Genomic DNA, 22,761 nt, shown 5'->3' on the forward strand with positions numbered 1-22,761 from the left:
ACCTGTAACTGATTGATGTGGTCATCATTGCCTTTTAGGAGATATAGCATGGACCTATAATTTAAGACACTGCTGAAATTTGGGGAGTTGCTTGTTACATTAAGCAATATATGGCCACATTTAGAAAGTTATCATGGCCTATTAGCAATATTTATACTCAATATATTTCTGTCGTTATATGAAATTACATATTTCAGGATTCGGATCATTTCACTATGGTCACAGCCATGTAAAATTATTCTTTGCAGGATGCAAGTACATAATAATGTTTAGCTATGTGATTTTTGCAGTTTCCATGCAGTTGATTGGTTGTTCTCCATAAACGTGTTGGATGTTAAAGTCATGTTAAGTCAAGTCAAGTTAAGTTAAAGGTAAAGTCTGATATGACAGCATGAATTGAAAAAGTAAAAGGGATTTCTGAAAGAGCTCAGCTTGGACCACAACGATGTGATCTTGTCTAGTTCTCTTTTTCTGCATATACCCACTTTAATGTTTTTTATAATGTCAAAATGTTTTTAGCTTAAAAGTAAACAATATGGAGAAGATGTATACCATTTGGCGCAATGAAAAATAAGGCACATGCTCACAGACTGAAATTAGGTAAGAATGTCACTGGGTGTTCATATTAAACCAAGGTTCAAATGGTTATGTTCAATAAATCCTGTTTACATAGCTCAATTAGTTTTTATGTTGATCTATTCTCCTTGCTACTGTTATTTTTAAATAAATAGGCCACTTTGGTTTTCATTGCATTATCTGTATAGTTAAGTGTACTCCATTTTTCAGTCTCAATAAATCTGGCTTTTTTTTAATAACTAAATAAATTAACATAGCTTATTATTTTCAGTTAGAATAAAACAAAACAAAAAACCTTTGGGAAAAAAAAGGTAGCATAAAGCTGTGTTGGCCTTACAGAGAAAAGGGCCACATTATCTCTAGGTGCCACACTCTGCAGCCATTAGGACTGACCCACTGCCAAAGAAAGAAGAGGAGGAGGAAGAGAAAATGCATTGTGACATTACCAGACTAAAGACCGTTGGAATAAAGCTTTAAATATACAAAGGTGAAATATATAAAGATGAAAGGTATATAAAGGTGAATATACAAAGGTAAATATATAAAGGTGTAACTATACAAAAATTAAAACAGGGTGGCAGGATGGCAACAATAAACAGGGGAAGAAGACCTGAAATGGGGCATTAATATGAACTGCTTGGTAAACCATTAACACAAATTTTAAAGAGACACTTAAAATGTATTTTTTTATATATTAATACATTTGATGTAAAAACCTAATTACTGCAATGGGTGTAGATTGTCATTATTTTAAAGAAAAAAATAAATTATTCTAGTAAAATTTTGTTCTATGTAAATCTATTCCATCAATGCACACAATTTTACTTTTTAAACTTCCGAGTTTTTCCCCCTTAGAAATATCATCATACAGCGCAAGCATTCCTCCAGTCTACTTCTATAAAACTGTGATGTTAACCAGAAAAGGGAAACCATATGCAAGTAGATTAATTTATCTCCTGGGAATAAAGACACATTAATAACTGAGATAATGTTTTCCTACATGTTGGAATCAAATGCGCCTTTTCAATTCTTTATTAGCAAACACATGAGGGGGAAATTATCTCACACTCATCCATAATACCTAATTGCTGAGAAAATTTCTGACTTCCCATTGCACAAACATTATAGAGGAATCATTCCCATTATTTTAAAAGAAAAAGGATCAGGAATGTTTATAAGGCATAAAAAGTATTGTTGGCATACACGATACGTAATGCTATGTACCCAGATAGAATGTTTGTTTAATATGCCTCACACTGTTTTTCCTTAGACAAATCAAAGTTGCATTGTGCAAGCGTGTAGCTCAGTCATGAATCTTTAAATCGGCTAGAAATGGAACATTAACAAATGTGAGTAATATTTTTGGCCTAGTAAAGCACTGATATCACATCCCAGACTTACTCTCTGCTTATTTCCCTATTTTTATTTCAGAGCCCTCATTTTATACCCTTCCTGCCTTTATATTTAGGTATTGACACCTAACTGTTTGCTATCTCATAATGTGCAAAAGCTTTTATCAAAATACTTGTTACTAAATAAAATATATTATTAATTTAACCGTATTCAATAATAGACATAAATTATTTTTAAAACAGAACATATCCTTGGTGAATTATATTTGATCTACAGCCTTGAGAAAAGGAGGTAGAAAGTGGGGATATGTTTAAAACCTTTAAATACATCAAAGGTGTGAATAAGCTTCAGGAGGGCAGAATTGTTAATTGAAGCTAAGATCAAGAAACTCAAATGAGCAAGAGGAAAGTTCAAGAGTAACCCTTTTTCCAAAAGTGTACTGAATTTCTGAAACAGATTTCCAGCAGACGTAAAAGGGGTTGAACTGTTTACTAAAAGCAAATAGGCTGTTCACTTTGCAAAGGAAATTTTCACTTTTGAAGGGAATTTTTACTTAGCTCAGTGAATGAGGTGACGCTCTGCTCATCCAATCATGTGCAAGAAGGGTATTCTTTGCTAAGCTAAGCAAAAATTCCCTTGCAAAGTGGACAGCCTATTTGCCTTTAGTAGATTCACCTTTATGAGTCAATCAACAAAAAGTAGATTTGAACAGTTTGGGGATGTACTCAGATCTATCCTCAGATACATTTTCATAATGGATCACTTGATCTTTTTCTGTTGTCTGTCATCTACCCCAAAATACATTTACACGCAGCAATAACATATGTTTGTTAGGTATTTAATTTTGTTTTGTTTTTGGGTTTTATTTGACAGAGATAGCTCTGAATCTGCCAGAATTACCCTGGACGTCAGAGTGTAAATTGTGCTCACTGGAACTTTTGACATTTCATTGCTCTATGTCTGCACTTAACACAGAATTGAAGCTCCTTGTTGTTGTTTTGGTTTCACTTGTCAGATTAAAGCAGATTTATTTACCGTTGGCTCATAAAACAATATTAGTATTAATAGCTTGCACAATCTAGAGAAAGATTAGGGAGGATATTGTAAGGTGTATATATTTTACCCTAACTAAAAAAAACCCGTTCAATTTTCACATGCACTCAGTTTAGAATTTAGTTAAGGTACTTTTTAAAGTTGGGGTTTTTGAGATAATGGGCTCATCAAATTGTAGCAAAATGTATCATGTTTATTATATCACTCCATAAATATCTGTATTCTTCTACAATTGTATTTATTAGTTGCTACATTTTGGACAGTGCAGATTCACATTATACGTTTCACATCGCTTCAAGGTTTGATGTAGGTTTACAACATATTCAGTATGTGCAAATAAATATTTTTGATCTGATTATGTGAACCATCCATTGGGATTTAATAGGATGGTATGGGATTTTTTATTTTCTATACACACTGATGTTTATTTGTGTATTTTGGACATTTTAGTTTTTAAGGAAACTATTTTTCTTACCTAAAGCTACAAATTATTTCTCCAGTTCTGATTCAAGTTACAATGGTATGATAATTTAATTATGGGTCAGGCCACGTTGCATAATTCTCTGCTGCTTCAGTACATAGAGCACTGTTTAGAGCTGGGACTTTATGTAGCTCTTAGACAGTTGATATATAAATCTTTGCGTATAGGAGACTTAAATAAAAGGCAACAAAACTTCTAATGTTTCACTGTATTAAACACTTTTGTACTACACAACGACAGTATGATTTTAAAAAGAGCAATACCACAGTATCCCAGCCTGCTCTACAATGGCATCATTGTGTCTACTTTAAAGCTGTTCAAAAGTAAATGTAACAAGTACAAAATAGCATGTAGCATAACAGAGTGATAATTTTTATCACTCTATTTGAAAAAAAAAAAGTTGGAAAAGGATAGGAATCAGTGACCAAATTTTAGAGCTGTTCACAGCCCTATTAGATCTATGCATGGACACGGAGGTGGATTTTATTATAGCCTTTAGCTAGGCGCATTATCATGCATCAATGTGAATTTCCTTTATGCATTGACATTCGATATTGACACACGCTTTTCCAATGCATTTTCCAATTTATGATTTGGAGTGGATAGAGTTAACAGCCATTGGCTTTGTTAATACCTATTGCAAAGAAAAACAAAAATGCATCAAAATACATTTTAGAGCCTTTGACTTCTATAGGCCTTTCAATGTACAATAAAACAGTTAAAACACAACAATGTAAATGGGTCCTAAATGTTTAGTATTTTTAAGGACAGTTATTGCAGCTTTGAAAATGTATAATAATAATATTACTTATAATAACTTTTTATGTGTATTCATTTTGATGCATATGTTGATAAAATACTTTCTAAAAAAAAAACACTTCGCTTCAAATTATTGTTTTTTTGCAGGAAAATCCTAAGAAACCAAAAAAATCTAAAAAAGAAAATATTTCCCCACATCTTAACACCTGAAACAAGAGATGGTAAGTCTGATGTCTGAAAGCCTAAAACATAAATAAGTAGGTGGCATGTACGCACAGTCTGCACCTTATGCATCAAACAGGTTTCAGAATCTGTCTCTTCCATTGCTACGTCAGCTCTACCATATGAAAATGAAGCTGAGTGTTTAAATACGTTTTGATGTTGCTGCTATTTTTATGCATAAGCCACATTTATTTCAATGTAAATGTAATAAGTTGAAGAATGGCCTCTTGGGTGCTTGTAAGAATTGTATAAATCAGAGAGTGGAATTATTAGCTCATGCTGCCTAATAGTCACTCCCACAAATGTTACTGTAACTATTGGGAATACAGGGCGGCTATATATTTCAACAATTGCAGCATTCATTTATAAAACAAACAGGGTAGCAGCCTAAATGTTAACCATTTCTGTATACATCAACACCTTATTCTAAACATGGTATAATAGACCAATATTTACAGACCACATATTTAAACAGTGTACAGTATATTGCATAGCTGCCCTTGTGAAGAGTAATTATAATGTATTTTCCCTTTTCAAAACAAATGCTAAAGTTTATTTGTCAAAATAAGGAATAGTATATTTTTTTCTTTCTATGATAGATTTTACTTTCACTTTTTATAGCCTATTCAAATGCTTTATTAGAATCCAAATGCATTCTAATCCATAGAAGTTTGGACACAGTGAGCTCAATTTACTAAAGGAATGGAGGCTGTTCACATAGCAAAGGGAATGTTATTGAACAAGGTGAAGCTGTGTTAAGTCACATACCCAATCATGTGCTAGCAAAAATATTTTTTTTTATCATTTCTCTTTCACAATTATTGGGTATTCAAAGTCAAGACAACTTCCCCTTATTCGCTATCACATACTTTGCAAAGTGAAAAAAACTTTTTTCAAAGTAAACATTTGGTGAACAGCCTAATAGATCAGTCCCACTGTACCTACAGAATGAACATTTTTCTTAAATCAATGATTGTATTGGTATGGTATGTACTCTAACAAGTGTACAGGTTACTACAATAGGGTGGTGAGCAGTGCTGCCTCTTTGTTTGGGGTAACTATAGGCAACCTCTAATAAAATCTAAGCAGGTACTCTATTCCCCAGAAAATGATTGGCTGGAGGAGTTTTCCACATTTTTTTATAAGGATTTAGCAATGGCCATCCTTTGTCTGTATGGAAATCTGAAAAGGAGACTATATGCATTGTTTTACTTAACAAGCTGTGCATAAAATGTGACTTGAATCAATATCAGCCTTTTTTTTCTTTTACATTTTCTATGCATTTTCTATGTTTTATTGGCAGCATTCTTTACTGCTGTGGTTTTGGTCCCATTGCTATTTTCCATACCACTCTAGTTTTTATGATTTGTTTTTACAGGGTAAATACAAAGTAATCTAACCTCAGAACATATATGTGTATCAATAATCATTCGCAAATACACATCTATTTTCTAATGACCTAGCCCGGAGTATTATAATTATTATTATACAGTATTTATGTAGCACCTACAGTTTGCTTTACAAAATGGAGGGAGACATTACAGCTACAATACAATTTCAAGGCAGGAGGGTTGGGAGGGCCCTACTAAGGAGAGCTTACAATCTAGTACAAATTTATCATCTGAAAATTGTGACTCAGTTGTTGGAAGATGCCATATGTTAAACCAATTGAATTCAAACTTTGGTGTGCATCATACAGTTAAATATTAATTCCATCCTAATTGGTTCGAGTAATAGGACAAAGACAAAAATGAACTGTACTGATTATCTGCTGCAATAAAGGTTATTTGTTGCATTTGTGAAAAGCAGAAATAATATACTGCATGAGGAGCCCATGCATCCATATACATTTATTGAAAGAAAAACTTTTAAGTATATAGAATGTATTTAGTCAAACATAGATTCATCAAATTGCAAAAGGCCGTATAAAGCAATAAAACAAATGTTAGCATGTCTGATAAGAGATAGATTTCCACTGAGTGGCCTCAGAGTTCAATGTCAGGCTCGAGGGATGTAAGAATTTAGCTGTCTCTTCAAGTCTGTAATTGAGCTCCGTTCTCTGTTTTAGAATTGGAACTAAGCTTGAATATCATTGCCACTCAACGGACAAAACCACACACCACAATTGATTAAATGTGGAAAGTTTCTTTTTAAACACAGCATAAGACTCGTTGTGTAGCAGCAGAGGTCAGATAGTGGTGGATCACCTAACAACAATGTAGCTCTACTATTCTGGTCCTTAGAGAAAAATGTGAACCAGAACTTCAGACATCCTGTTGTTAATAATATCTACTATAAATACAAACAACTCACATGCTGCCACAAATTTCTGGGTGTAGAACCATTCTCTAACTCAAATGTGTTCAAACTATGGAAAAAGATCCTAATGGCTTCCTTGAATCTTCTTCTAGAATCCCCTGGTTCGGGTTTTCTACAAAATATAACAGCATGGCCATGTCTGGTGGATCTGAACAATGGCATAAATGACACTTGGTAAATCTTAGAATCCCAAATATTCAAAGGGCATGCATATCTGATCTAACCATAAAACCATAATGTTGCCACAAGTGAGGACAAAATATTCCTAAATCAGCATCAGTGCTGGGTCCTGGGAGTCATGGGCCAATTTCTGGTTCATCATTTTGAAACCCTCATTTTCACAGAATAATTGTGAAATTAAAGATTAAGGAGTCATGTTCTTCCTACATCATGATGATAATAACAGCAGAAGCAGTGTCCAGTCTCCTTACTACAATGCAATCATAAAAAATCTAAACAAGATTTGTACAGTAGCAATCATGACCTGTGTGTGACTTGACAAGCATATGTTGAAATTTGCTGGACAATTATGGACCCAACAGCATGGAAAACAATGCATACAGCCTTTTGGGCCAAGAAGGAAAAATTGTGTTGGCCAGTAAGCCTGGATAAAGATCACATCTGACTGTCTAATAACTGTAAAGGGCCATGGCCTTATCATCAAATTACCAATTCTTTCAGATTTGTCCTTAATTGCGTAAGGCAAGATATGACACCAAACCAATAGCTGAACTTCCCAATATATGACAAATTTTACTAAAGATCAATAAGTCTTGAGATTGTCTTAAAGCAGAGCAGCAGGCAAATAAAAAAAAATAATAATAATAAATATCAGGATCTCAATTATATGCCCACATATATGCCCTACATTACTCTTATAACTGCAAGTATGTTCAAAATAGACTGACAACACTATTTAAAGCAACGAAGCCCTGGTTAGCCCAGAGTGCCGATCCTCCCTTTCATAGTCCAAGTGCTGCTGTACACTGAATTACTGAAAGCTAATGTAAACATAGTTTAAACCTACAATATACTGTAATGCCCCATTCACAACCTTGCATCTTAATGCACGTATTGTAATGCATGTTAACAAATATATGCAAAGCTTGGTGATTGTTTTTAATGGTGTTAGTTCACATCTGTGTGGTACACTCAAGTGCATGGGCCCAAAAAAGAGAAAATCCATTTTTAGTGTGTCGGTGCATTTTGTAGGCCCTATTCATGGCAGTGGCAGTGCATGGGAACATATGCATTTTAGCAAGTTTCCTGTGCATGGTAGCCAGCGGTTCTCATAGCAACCTCAATTTACCCAAAATTTAATTGGCTGACAAAACCCGACAAAGTAGTGCAGAGCACATAGAAATGCACATCAATGCACACAAAAATAAACAACAATGCACACACGAAAAGGTATGAACTCAGCCTTAGAGTCGGAATGGTCAATTCAACAAGTTAATTTAGTGGGAAGATTTTTTCCCTCATTATAAATTAATATGGGGGACCATCTTATTAGAATTAATCAAATGGATTTAAATGGATAGACTATTCTGTTACATACTTTTAAGTCAATGTTATTAAACTCTCTGGGTTTCATTTACTAATAGTGTAGATAGTGTTAACTCAGCAATGTACTCATTTTGAAAGCCCAATCATATTCAGGGGAAATTAAAAAAAAAACAGGATGTTCCTATGTACATGAATGGATAATTGCAGTCAATGCAAATTCCCCTTGCTAAGTGAACATTCTCCGCCCACATAAAACACATAGCTTATACAACATTCATAAAGAAAAAGCAGAGTAGATATAAATGTTACTTACTTCCCAGAGGTGTTGTGTGTTTCGTATTGCTCCTGACTGAACCTTATCTGGAGACAAAAGAACCCCTTGGAATGGCCCAATCCACGTGCCCTGCTGAATTCTTTGAGCTGCACAGATGCCATATGCCAGACCTGGTACAGTGCTGGTACAAAGACACACCTCCCGCGGTAGGTCACGTAACCATTCAGGGATTTCAGGAGGAGGTGCTACAGATGCAGTGCTGCTAGTACCCACTAGCCGTCGCAGTGAATGCAGAGGTCCATGCATGGGGCATTCTCCATTCCGATTATCTGCGCACATATCACACCCTGTAATAGGAAGATAAAGAAAACATGTCTAAGCACTCTTAGCCATAACTACAGATCTTATATTATGGAAGGAATGTAAAACATCCAAAAGAAAATATGGCAGCTGAACTCTATGCTGCCCAGGACACTTACGAGAAGGAGGGTTTGATTTTCTCATCATACACATTGCACATCATTTTAGAGTGTATCTGATTATTTCTTTGACAAATTGACTGCTTTTTGATATGAAAAAAACTACTTTGGCAACAGTAAACTGAATGATAACATACAGGTGAAACTCGAATAATTAGAATATCGTGCAAAAGTAATTGCAGTAAGTTCTGCAAAAGGGGCCCAAACCAAGTACTGAGTACATATGCATGCTTGTACTTTTCAGAGGTCCGATATTGTTCTATGTACAATCCTTGTTTTATTGATTGCATGTAATAATCTACTTTTTTGAGGTTGTGGATTTGGGGTTCTTGGGGTTTTCATGAGCTGTAAGCCATAATCATCACAATGATGACAAATCACGGCTTAAATTATCTTGCTTTGCATGTAATGAGTCTATCTCGTATATTAGTTTCACCTTTTAAGTTGCATTAGTGAAATAAATGAACTTTGCACGATATTCTAATTATTCGAGTTTCACCTGTATAGAAGTATAATTTATATGGCAATAAGAGTTGATGAGGAATACAGGGACATGTATATGTAATGATTTGATGTTATCTTTTATAGTGTCAAACATGAAATTAAACAGCACATTTTCTAACCGCAATATGAAATTCTGCACTATTTGTAAGTAAGAGTATAAGAGGTTGCATTGAAGAATTAGTCCACTGATAACTGACATTTTAGTTTAGAGTTGAAGCTGAAGAGTTAAACCACCTGACAATTTCTCATTCTCTTGGAGACTCCTTTGCTCAAATGTCTTCGGCCCCCGAGTCTGCAAACTTGCTGCAGCCATTATGAGAGGGTCCTGCTCTCCTTGTTGGATTTTTTATTCATGTTATTTTATGAGAAACACAAGAAAAGAGCACTGGGAGTCTTTGACCTTGAAGGCAATCATAGCAACTAAATGATTTCAACAGTATATACTGGTTTCTGTGGGTTAAAGTAAGTGTATTATCCAAAGTGTAGTTTTGCATTGATTGGTCAACAAATCAATTTCAAAAGTGAGATGTGGGTGTTCCTAAGAGACATGATTTATTTTATCGCACCTTTCCACATCTTTCAGCATCAAATTATTTTGTGGCTTCAGGTCAGTCTTCCCTTGAATACAACAGGAGGAGCTGGAACACACAAGGATGGGTGGAAACACCTAAAGTTCCCAGGAAAGGAAATATGGCAGAGAGCTCTTGTTTTGGAGTGTCCAAGAAATTTCAATCTCTATCACCTATAACTAAAAAGCTTACTTTTCGATAGACTGTTATTTTTATTTGATTAGCTTGTTCCTATTATATTTTTTTTTAGGTTAATTTTGAATTGACTCTTCTTTTACCCTAACTGCCCATGAGTCTGCCAATATAGAATAGAGAAGGCAATGATGGACTTTTTCAAACCTACCTATTGTTAGTTACAAAAGTTTAGTAATTGCATGTTAAAAACGTTAGCAAGCAACAAGCTTTATTGTCTGGGATCTAATTTTGGGATCACTGTCTGGATAGGCCTAGATCTCTATTACCACAGAACAAATCCAGCCAAGAAGCAACCCTCCCTTCCTCTGCAGCTCATATACCTGTGATAAATACACTGAGATAAAGAAATGGTCTAGCTGAGGGAAACATGTATGATTGGGTCCCTTCTTCTCTGGTGCTCATATACTAGTGCTGAAAAAAACGGAGAATGGTGTTGCTGAGGAAAAAATGTATTATTAGTTTTGGGCCCCCCTCTGTTTTGCTGCTCACATACTGGTGCCACATACACTATGAATATAGTTTTGAGTTAAGGACTACACTTTCTAGAGATGCCTTGGCAGGGCAGTGTGGCTTCACATGTATTTGCATAAATATGCTTCAGTTTTTATAATAATTTCTTGTGCTGCTGAGCAGGAGAGCGTGCCGGGTAATTTTATTGCTCTGTATATTGTCCTGCCTATGCTCATTTTCTCCTTTTTGCTAGATTAATATTGGTCTGATCAGTTTCCCAAAGTTGCTTTGGAGAAGGTGGACACTGGAGGTCTTCAGTTGCCTTCAACAATGTTGGACTTGCTGTACTTTTAAGGAGGAGGGGGCTGCCTCCAGATGAGCCCGCTCACAATGTATGCACTGTTATATATTTACAATAGTTGGAAACACATAGCTATGAGTTAGAGACCACAATTTACAGGGATGCCTTGACAAAGTAGTGTGACTTCACATGTATTTACAAATATATGCAACAAAAAAACTCTGAGATAGAGAAAATGTGTAACTTGTTTTTTGTGCTAACTAGCTGGAGAATGTGCTCAGAATGTGCTCATAAATTTGTCTAATAGAGGGAAATGGTGCAATGAAAGTTAATCCTAGTAGTTTTAAGTATTGAGGCCAGTATCACTGTAGAAGGACAAGAGAAGAGGATTTTTTCACAGCACAGCATGCATACAGTTTTAGAAATACTTGGCAAAAACAACGTTTTTATCTACTCAAGAAACCATCTTTAGCTGCCTATTGCTCCATCATTTTTTTCTGAAACACTCCAGACAAGGTATCCATAGTCTTCTCTAGAGCCTCTCCCATCCTCTGGAATTCTTTATCCCAACCTGTCCGTCTGTCGCCCACCTTGACTGCCTTTAGGTATTCCCTAAAGACTCATCTCTTCAGGGAAGCCTATCCCACCTCAACCTAAGCGCTCAACCATCACGCTCTCAAACAATACATCCCCATACAGCTCCCTCCTCATGTATCACTTCCCCCTCCCTTTTAGACTGTAAGCCCTCTGGGGCAGGGCCCACCTTACCATCTTGTCTTGATTTGTATTGTGATTGTAATGTCTTCCCTATATTGTAAAGTGCTTCGCAAACTGTTGGTGCTATATAAATCCTGTATAATAATAATAATAATAATAATAATAGTAAACTTGCACAATGTGACATTATCTTGTTTTTTTGCTTTTTTATAATTTTGAGCTGCAGAGGTCACTGTGCTAAGTGTAAATGTCAATTTCCATGGGATGTGCTAACATTTGCAATCATAGCACATGTGGATCTGGGTATGTCCATTGATGGTTCACACTACACAGTTTTCAATAGATAGCATCACAGGTTAGCTTTTGTTTCTGCTGCTGAACCAGCTACAGTATATGTGAAATACTATTTTGATTTAAAGAATAACTCCAGAAATAAAATAGGAATAACTTATATTCCTAATGTAATTTTAATAAATAGCAATAGGAAAAAAATCCTATTGTATCATGGTAAAGTTATATCTTACTCTATAATAAGACTGGAATTGTTCTTTAATGTCACACTTTGCATTCATTTTCCTTTAAATTAATAAAGAATACACTGAGATCCAGAAATATTATAGAACATGCTTAATTTTTTAAAATCATATTAAATATGTATCAAGGTCAATGTCATTCACATTCAACAGGGTACTAGCAGTGATGGAGTTCAAATATAATAGCACATTCATCAAAGGAACATGTTTTAGTAAAGGAACAATATTTGCTAAATAGTTTTCAATTTCTCTTTAATCAAGTGTGTTTGATGTGTTTGAAGTAATACCAGACTAAATATTTAATATTTAATTTTCTTTACATTCAGGAAAACAAAGAATGTGTAATATGGTGGCATGATATTATGTAACATAATAAATCTGATACTGAAAAGTAATATTAGGCTTCGAACTGCAGTTTACAGACATAGAGCAGTAGATTTGTGTAAAGAATGAGGTTCTACTGAATTTAATTAGGTTTCTACTGTATAAATTCTTGGTTATTGATGGTTTTCCTGGAGACATGTTGTCTACACATGTAATATAAAAGTCATCCATCCCACGATCCTTTGCAGACACTGATTTTGTATTTGAGAAGTCTCGTTTCTGTCATTGCTGGCCCCTGCGTGCTCATACTCGTTTTTAGAAGAATGTAGTAGGAGGTTAATAAAGTGATGGATTGAAGAATAAATAAAGCTAGTATTGACTAGTAAACTATTGTAGCAGAATCTCTTGGAAAACTGAGCTGTACTGCCTCAGATCAATGCCAACGTTAGGTTTGTTGAAAACATTAAGGGGGTTATTCACAAAGCTGCTGGAGGCAGCCGAGTGAATAAACGAGCCGAAGTGAACAGAGCCGAACGACGTTCGGCTATTCACTCCCGCTCTGTACGGCTGCCTTCCATTCTCATACGGGTTGAATGGCAGTGAGTGAATAGCCGAATGCCGCTGAGCGGTTCTCTGCTCATTCTCTACTCGTTCTCTACTATTCTATTCTGCTCACTACCTCCGAGGTTAAAATTTAAAAAAAACTTATACCACTACCCATTCACTAAAGGGTTACATTTAGAGGGTTATTCACTATAGAGCCAAAGGATCCAGCCCAAGCTTTGGCTGATCCTTTGGCTCATTTCGTGCGCCGGTGCCCCCATGTCCTTTTTTCCCCATTTTTGGGGGTGGGGTTCCTCCTTAAAATCCAAAGGTCAATCACGACGTCCAGCGTTGTCCACGACCTCAACAACTCAGCGACATAAAAAAATTCAAATAATATATAAATAACTATTTTTACAAAAACAACATACGCCGACCAGACCGCATGCGACGAACTCCCGCCGCATAATGAAGCATCTGACAGATGATGGCAAAATATAAACAATTGGGCGGAGCAAGCGGTGACATAATCGCTAGCTCCGCCCAACTGTTTACTATTGGCCGGCACCTGCCAGAGTCTTCTAGCTGGTCCCGGACAAAAAAACGACTGGACAGAGCTAGACGTGATGTCACAGCCGGCTCTGCCCAGTTGTTATTGTTTAATGACTGATCAGCATCCCCAGGTCATTTGGGGACGCTGATCTATCATTACAACTGGGCGGAGCGAGCTCTGAGATCAGGGCTGGCTCCGCCCAGTTGCCATTTGCTTGAAGAACGGTCGCCCCCTTGGCCGACCTTTCTCCACGCTTCAGATGTCACTACCGCTGAAGCATATCGGTTTGGCTCAGCTCGGCTGCCTTCGGCTACTGTACGGGCAGCCCTTCAGTTCGACTAAACCGGAGGGCTCCGGCAGCAGAAGTGAGCCGCAGGATCAGCCAAAGCTACGGCTGGATCCTTCGGCTCTGTAGTGACTAACCTTATAAGACTTGTTGATTTCCTAGATCATTGGGGGCCTAATAATAAGATTACACTGCCAGTAAAAGCAAGCCCACTATCCATTTGTGGCACAATTACACTCTCTTGATCTCTCGTCTCTTTAAATGCCCATGTGCATTTGCATGGTGATCTTGGCTGTACTCAGCAAACTATCCATGGGGTAGCTTACATAGAGGGTGTGTTTAAGCACCTAATAACATTAAACCTTAGACAGTAGTTCATTCAGAAATAAACTTCAGCTCAAAGATTTTCCACCCAAAAACCTAAAGTTAAAGCAGTTGTAGACCTCAAACAAACCTGAAAAATGCATTTTGGATATATAAATAATAAATTAATATTTATACCGTTTTCTAAATGCTATCAGTATTTTAAAAGAAATATATTGCTAACATAATCATCCAATGTACTGTATATATTGTGGTATTTTGGAGGAGGAGAGCTGGACTTCTTGATGTAGGTTTAGTTCTGGTTAGTTATATTCCGATGGTACATGTGGGACAACAGTCAGCTTTCCAGTCTTACAGAATCTTCTAGAGTGGCCCCTATGCCATCATGAAGAAAGAGTAAAAGATAACAGCGCCAACCCAGGCAAATAGTACAATACACAGCTTGAATATCATATATTTACTGCTTTACTGGTAAATGATTTGTAATTCTTTACAGCAAGTTTTGAGATTTACACACAACTTCCAGACTTCACAGCTAGACAGGTAACCCTTGTGTTTCCTCATTCAGGATTGCAGATACCTACTGCATGTAACCTCTCAGCCTACAGCCTGCTCATCTAACAATTAGCATTACCTTTGTTGAATTAGCAGGGAGTTGATCCAGAAAGTGAAAGAGTAATCTTCCTGGCTGTTCTGTCTAGTGGAAGTGTGCAAATTAGAAGAGTGGCTGAGAAATGTAGGTTAAGTAAATATGTACACTGTATTTATTTCAACTCTGCAAATAGCTGTTATCAAGTGGTCTTAACAAGTATGTGTATCAAGACTATTTTGTTATTTAGTTATATAGTTTTTCATTTTATGTAATTTTAACTTTTTTTTTTATACAGGTGGCGTTGTAATGAAATCCTTCCTTTTGTTTATTCTAACAGAAAAATCACAGCTCCAATTCCCACTCTGGTCCCCTCCCTTGAAAGCACTAAGGGTGCTGGCACTGAGCTCATCCATACCCCAACTTCACAACAACTTAAAGAAATGAGCCACACCCCCTGAGTCCGACAAAACTCATTTATTAAAATCTTCACATCTCAGTCACACACATATCACAATCTGATATTCAGCTGTCTCTAATGGCTTTTCTCCAATCTCTATGAGTTAGCCCGATGGGTGAAACATTTTAGGAGACAGCTGGATATATCACAACACACAGATAACTGGGATTTTCGTTTTCAGATTTCACCTAAGTTGCTGTGTTGTTAATAATTTTCTCTATGAGTAAGCCCTATGGGTGAAACACATTAGACACAGCTGGATATACGACGGGGATATGTTTGTGACCGAGATGTGAAGATTTTAATGAACGTGAGTTTTGGTGGACTCAAGGCCTGTGGCTTTTTATTGTTTATAGAGGGAACAACTATAAAGCTCCCTTCTCCCGCATTGCTTGATACATATTTAAATCTGTTCAGTTTTAATACAGCAGACCCCTACTAAGAGCTATTAAAATCCAACTAGAATTTGAAAAAAAGCTAATATCAAAGCAGTAAAGATATTTCAGAATTATTAACAATGCACAACACAGCAACCAATTGAAAGTCAGAAACATGTCAAGGTTTGACTACAAAAATTGTGATATTTTGTTTTAACTTTAAAACGTTTTGTTATTTAGCAACATTGGTAGACCACAGTTCTGATTTCCTGAGCTCAAAGGCTTTATGGAAGGGAAATAGCCACCGATACAAAGATGCTAGCGTGTGTTGGTCTGGTGCACATGCATATGCGCAAATGTAAGGGAGAATGGCTCCGTATATTGTGAGTCTAAACGAAGTATAGCTCATTTGGCAGATTTAAAGCTATTAAACTTAAACATGTTTAAAGAATTTTCCAGAAACAAAGCAAACGTTGTAAAAGCAAAGGCCCATGACTATGTCTCAACTAAATCATTCTGTCTCCCACTTTTACTATTAGAGCTAAACTCCAGGCAAACAGTTGAATACTCAAAAACACACATATGTAAATTGTATTATCTGCCAAAATATTTGCATTTCTCTTCAGCCACTATTGCTATCTAGACACTCTTATCAGACAGCACATGGGTCGATGACCTCACTTGCCTCCACTGCAGCTAAGCAATACAGCATGGTCACAGTGCAAAGCAATAGAGTTCCTATACTTCTACTCTCTTAGTGTTCCTATACTTCTACTCTCAGTCCTACTGTACACTTGAATAAAGGAGGCTGATATCAATACAGTTTAGGTACTTATGGTGGTTATGTATTAATATACATTAATGACTGTCATCACGATGTTCACAAACAATAATGTATTTATTTGATGGTATATACTATATATACACAAAGGAAAATGTATCAAGTACACATGGACCAGAGTGAGTGTTTGTAGTAGCATGCATGTTAACCAAATGAAGGGCAGTAGGTGCAGCATTGGCAGGGATTAATGGACAGTTGAGTATGTTATGTATAGCAAATCAGGCCTCATATGTAAAAGAACCTGTCTGATATGTATATATTTACTAACCAAAGGTGTAAATCATGTAAATTTAGTTCATTCAGCACAGTCACGCAGCGTTCACTTTGAATACCCAATTGTGAAAGGGGATTTAAAAAATTGGATTTTTTGCAGAGCTCAGAATTTCTAAATGAACATTCCCTTGACTACGTAAGCATTCTCTCCTTCTTTAGTAAACCAATGGATTTTTGTTTCCACTGTATGGAAGGTTTTCGTTGATAATAATCATCAAGGGAAACAAAGGGTAATCAGTCTGCATTTTAAATGTGCCCAATTTTCACCAAAGTTCAACTGCTTTATTCTTCCTTCCTTCTCTTACTCTCCCATAGATTGTAATTTACCCATCTGTCTACCCTTATATGTTTACACAAAATGTTAATTTAAATTTCTCTAAAATGTAAATACTCAAAACAACAAAACATGACATTTCCTATTGTTAGTGGTAGCATTTATTGGTTTTATTTAATTCTTCTCGGCATAAAAATATAACTTAACTGTTTCATTTAGAAGGTATAATTAGGGCAGGAATATTTCATAGTACAGCGTGTGTGTATGGGCACACGCTCACATGTGTATTTGAGTGCCCCATATTCAGACCTTCCATTGTAATGACTTAAAATAATGGTTTCTCTTGACAAGTTGTATGGCAAATGAAAGCACTTTTGTTCAATCCAGCTCAGGTCAATAGTGATCAAATGTCATTGTCCATCCCCTGAGGCCTCTTGAGCAGTCTTGTTGAAATCCATTGCTCTTCTCAATGTACTTGTTAGTGACAGGTGTCCACACACAAAAACTGCTATAATTGGGGACTCAATGGCAGTCTGCGTAAAAGGCCAAAAGCAAGGCATAAGAATGGATTGTTCATTTAAGCACAGAAGTCATTCTTTTTGGGTTGTTTTGGATGGAACTTGTATATAAGTGACACCTCTATCAACAAATACTTACTGGAATTTGAATGCTGTAGTAACACAGATTATATTTAGAGCTAAATTGTCTAGTATTATACAATGTAAATCCAAAACTCAGTCAGGATTATATAGTGAAGCACTGCACAAAGCATAGCTCATGTGAAAGCACAGTAAGGCTGACCCCATGCCAGCCTGACAGAGCCCAGTGCGACACATGCTCAAGTATAGGGCCATGCGGGGCCCTCTAGGAGACAATTGCATAATTTAATAGAAAACTTCTGAGCAACCTGACTGATCCTTTTCTCTTCTCAATGAGAAAAGGGAAGAAAGAAGTTAACAGTTTATCTTCAAATCACACAAAAAAGACCACCTGGTCCTGACATCTGCCTGTCTATGGCTGGTGTAAAAAATAGCATTCAACCTGGATGTATTTTCTACAATTTACTGTGCAAGTCGCCTGATGTATTGAAACACAAAAACAAAGGAGCCGGTCCGAAAATGTTCATCCAAACAATGTCTGCATCCAATCAGATGCAGGCACCCTCTTTGTATTCAAATAAATTCACTTTGCATATGGCCAGCTTAACCCCCTGACTTCTATTCTACTGAGTGTGGTTTTGAAAAGAGCAGAGAAGGTCCACTTTCCAAAGTGAATGTTCACTTAGCTAGGTGAATTAAGTGATGATGTATTTGCATTAAATACCCAATTAATACACAGAATTATGCATAACTGGATAATTGAAGCAAACGCAGCTTCACCATATCCACTAAAATATGTAAATATTTACCTTACAAAGTGAAAAGGGTGAACCGTTGTTTACTTCAATCATTCAGTAATGCGCACTCAAATTATCAAATCAAGCATCCATATTGTTCATGGAATAATATTTATTACCTTGGTCATTATCATGGGAGAAATGTTGACAGTTGACACATCAACCATAGACACATCAACCCATGTTCCTACAATTTTCCCATTGCAATCAGCAAGCAGTAAACATTTACATGAGCACAATGGATACTGCGAAAGGCTAGATGGGGATAATTGCATAAAGTTAGGTTTTACATTATTCTGCCCCTGCTGAGTAAAGAACAGTGGAAAAGCGTTGGATCTGGCACATTCTATATAAATCTCTGGCTCAATTTATAATGTCTGAAAGCTGCAGAGGGTTGGTAGCTCTTGACCCTGTTCAGTGCCTGGACATTGCTGACAGTTATTGAAAATTGCTGCTCCCAGAGTGCCTTCGGCATTGAATTATAATGTTAACCTGGCCACTGACAGGCTCGGCGAAAAGATTCTACTTTATCTTGTTAGTCAACTGCTGTGTATTGAAGTGCTTTTTTTCTTGGAGTTACATTCCACGTAAGAACATTGGAGCTGAACTACTGGTTTGTGCTCACTTCAAATATGTTTCAAAGGTTTGTTTTTTTTCCCTGAGCTTGATAAGTAGAGATGAGTGAACCCCCATAAACACTGCAATTAATGAATTTCCATACTTTCAGCTTGTATATGCTATTTTTCATTCTGTAGAAGGTTTGAGCACATGAGTGCAATTTGCTGCTAACACACATGCAGTGTTCAAATATTGTATGCTGGCGTTTATTACTTTTTGAATATTGAACTAGATCAAAAGGTCAGTGTAAGTTTGGCTTTATTGACACTTTTTCACTATACAAGTCAGTAGAAATGCAATGTGAATGAATGTTAACGGTAAATACGTCCATTTCAAATGTGTCTCAAAGGCACTTTAAAGCTGAACTTCAGACAAATAAATACATAAGCAGTTGAAATACATGCATGCAAAATGTTTTACCTGCCAAAGCAATTGTGATTGTATTCAAGCAGTCTCTGGATCCAGGCATCCTTGCCAGATAAAACAGCCAGATTGGTGACCTCATCTTTCTGAATTGTAGTTAGGCAATAAATCTTGGTCACCAACCTGCCCTCAGTCTCTTAATTGGACAATGAAGGAAAAGCAGAACACCATTGAGATCACCACTCTTCTGTCTCCTACGGTAGAGCTCACATTGGCTTAGAGCGATGACCACTCCCCCACAGTCTGAAGGCTGTTGTGTCAAGACAAATTCAGGATTTTCTGCACGTTCCATGCAAAACGGCATTTACATTTGTATCTATTAATCCAGTTATTAAATAACTGGATTCAATTGTATTATATATAGTATTTCTTTCTGGGGTTCATCTTTACATTAAATCAATTTTCTAGGAAAGTACTACAGTTGCTTTCTTTATTGAGAGTATGTCTAAGTAAGTATAGGAGTTAACTGTGCTTTACTAACAAATTGTTTAATTGACTATTTTATTTCCTTTGTGGGCACTGTACTAGGGACAGTGGTTATGTAGGAGCTGACTTTCTTTACAGCAGCTGGAGGCAGGGGGGCTGTAGCACCAACAGGAGGTATTGCCCCTTCCCCACCCCCAAAAAGCACTGCAAAACAAAGAAATATTTCAGCAGAATTTATACTTTTAGTATTTATTATTTGACTTTTATTGCTGTGTGTATTCATGTTGGGGAGATTTCCCCTCACTTCCTGTTGAAGAGACACATCAAGGAATGAGAGAAATCCAATCCAAAATTAGTAGAGATCAATTCTTAGTCAGTTGTCACCGAAGCAGGTGTCCCCATTGGAAGACTTCCCCATACTATTATTGTAGTACTAACTGTAAAAGTTCCCATTACGTTCTGCTCCAATGGCAATCATCACCAGGACAAACAGAGAAGGTGAATCTCCCCTGCATGGGCACAGACAGTAATGAAAACCTGGAAGGGTTTTCAACATTTCCCTACTTCATCAGAAAAATGACTGCTTTATATATTCTTTAACAATAACAGTAGAGTCAATCTGGCCACACAGAGATCGACTTTTGGCTGTTTCCTGCCAATCAGCACTGGCTGTCAGAATACAATATCTGGTATTTCAGATTCGTTAGTGTGGATGGGGAACCGAGTGAGTTGTCTCATTTAGCCCACGGGGCCGAATGAGAAAAATGTTAAGGCCAGCTTAAGTGAAAGGGCGCCTAATGCCAATGATTTCCAAAGTCTGCATTGACTGATGATCAATGACTTTGTGTGTAACTATGTGAAAGTCTGTCGGTATTGGTAGTCATTGGTAGGGAAGTCAATGCAATGTGGGCATCTGCAGCAAATTAAAAAATAAGGATGCAAGTGTGGGATTTTGAATGTGATCCACACTGATGTAGACAAAGGAGAATATGCTTGTCATTTTGCCCTCTGTGCCCGTACCACAAAGTGTGATGGCATATAATGCTGCCTATGGTAGCCTTTGCTCACATACACTGCACACAGCAATATATATGTTTCCAATCATGTCCAAGAATGGATGGAGATCTCCATGCAACTCCCACAACGTTCCCAATGCACCAATATAACGTCACCTTTTTTGGTGATATGTTATGGCAGGTCAACTTCTTCAACACCACCTCCCTCCACTGATGTCTCCTCATGATCATCCTGAATCAATTTCCACATCTCATCTGTCATGATACTTCTCCACCATCATCCTAACCTGACTCACAATTAATAAAGAAAACAGCACAAAATGTGACCCTAAGTGCTTTTTCCCACCTCAACATATGCCACGAGTGCCCTGATAACCACCACCATCACCAATAACTTCTTATAACATTCCAAATGTTGGGAGGTTTCATACAGCCACTCTTTCTTCTTAACCTGCTTAGATTTTATTTGCAAAGCCTCAAGCAACCACCACCAGTTCCACTTGCACTTAATAAAACAATAATAAAAGTACAGCTACTTAGGACTAGGGGAGACTAAGATGAAGATAAACCTATACTAAGGAGATACTAAGATGAAGATAAATCTATACTAAGAGTGGTTTAATGGTAAAATGAAGAACAGGAGTGGGTGGTATCCCAGCTCACAGTGAAAATGTTATCTTCATCATCCTGCTGCAAAGGAGAAGTTGACCAAGTTTTCCAATTTACAATCTCAGCTACTTAGCCAGGACTTCTGGTTTGAAAACACTCTTGCTGCTGCTGGTACTAGCCCTCCCACCCCAAATGTGTGTATTATGAGTGGAATAGATTGTTTAGCACAGCTTCTTCCACCACCACACTTCTTACTATTTAACAGATACCAGAGCCAAGATTCCTGTCTTTCCCTACCGACTCTTCAAGAACTGTGTCCCAATCTAACACATAAACGAACACCCAATGCAGCAGTCCTAAGGAAGGGCAAATTGTGTAAGGTCTCTACTTGTTTAGTAAATCAACCCAAGTGCACACATATATCACACCTAGTGAAAAGAAGCTAATAGTGAGCTCTGACTATAAGCAAATGTACTGTCCGTGCCTATGGTTGTAAGGAAAGATGATGCACTGTGGCTGTGTTTGATGAGAGTGCTAAACAGCATGGATTAGAAAATGTACACTTAGCTTATTAAATAAGGTGAAGCTATGATGACTTTGAATACGCAGTTATGTACAAGGGAAATTACAACATTGGATTTTTGCTTGCATACTCTTCACTTTATAATAGCCTCGGCAAAAAATTAGTGTTGGCTGTAGGAAAGTACAGGCGAGTGGACACCAGGGAGGATGAAAGGGCATACAACAGAGCATGAAGAAAACTTTGTGAGATCACCAGAAACTTTCAGTGCTACTAAATGCCAGAAGCATCAATCAAATTAGTGCAATCTGGGTTGAATTCTGGTTTGCATTAATTATGGCACTCCCACCTTGTAATTTGCAGTGGAAAAGCAATCAATGATTTGGAGGTTTCTGTTTAAATGCCCAACTCTGAAGCAGAAATTTGCTTCAAATGAAATTATTTTGAGTGTGTATAAAATGTATTCAAATGAAAATGAAAATCCATAGAAATGTAAAACAATGGAGAAATAATTTGGTAGCGAAATTATGAAAAATGCTGTTCTTCAAATGTCATCATCATGCATGGTAAATGAACATACACACACACACATATATATATGTATAACATATATATATA

General features: G+C 36.8%; 1 protein-coding gene across 1 annotated transcript in view; it reads right to left on the reverse strand.

Moving 5' to 3' along the window:
- PRDM6 (PR/SET domain 6) overlaps nt 1-22,761 on the reverse strand; it is a 119,715-nt gene that overhangs the window by 89,735 nt on the left and 7,219 nt on the right. The window contains exon 3 of the mRNA XM_018571095.1: nt 8,583-8,890. Coding sequence (XP_018426597.1) covers nt 8,583-8,890 — 308 coding nt within the window. The remainder of the gene's footprint in view (nt 1-8,582; nt 8,891-22,761) is intronic.

The sequence above is a fragment of the Nanorana parkeri genome, unplaced genomic scaffold (genome assembly GCF_000935625.1).
Source record: "Nanorana parkeri isolate BGI_ZX_2015 unplaced genomic scaffold, ASM93562v1 scaffold40, whole genome shotgun sequence".
Taxonomy (NCBI): domain Eukaryota; kingdom Metazoa; phylum Chordata; class Amphibia; order Anura; family Dicroglossidae; genus Nanorana; species Nanorana parkeri.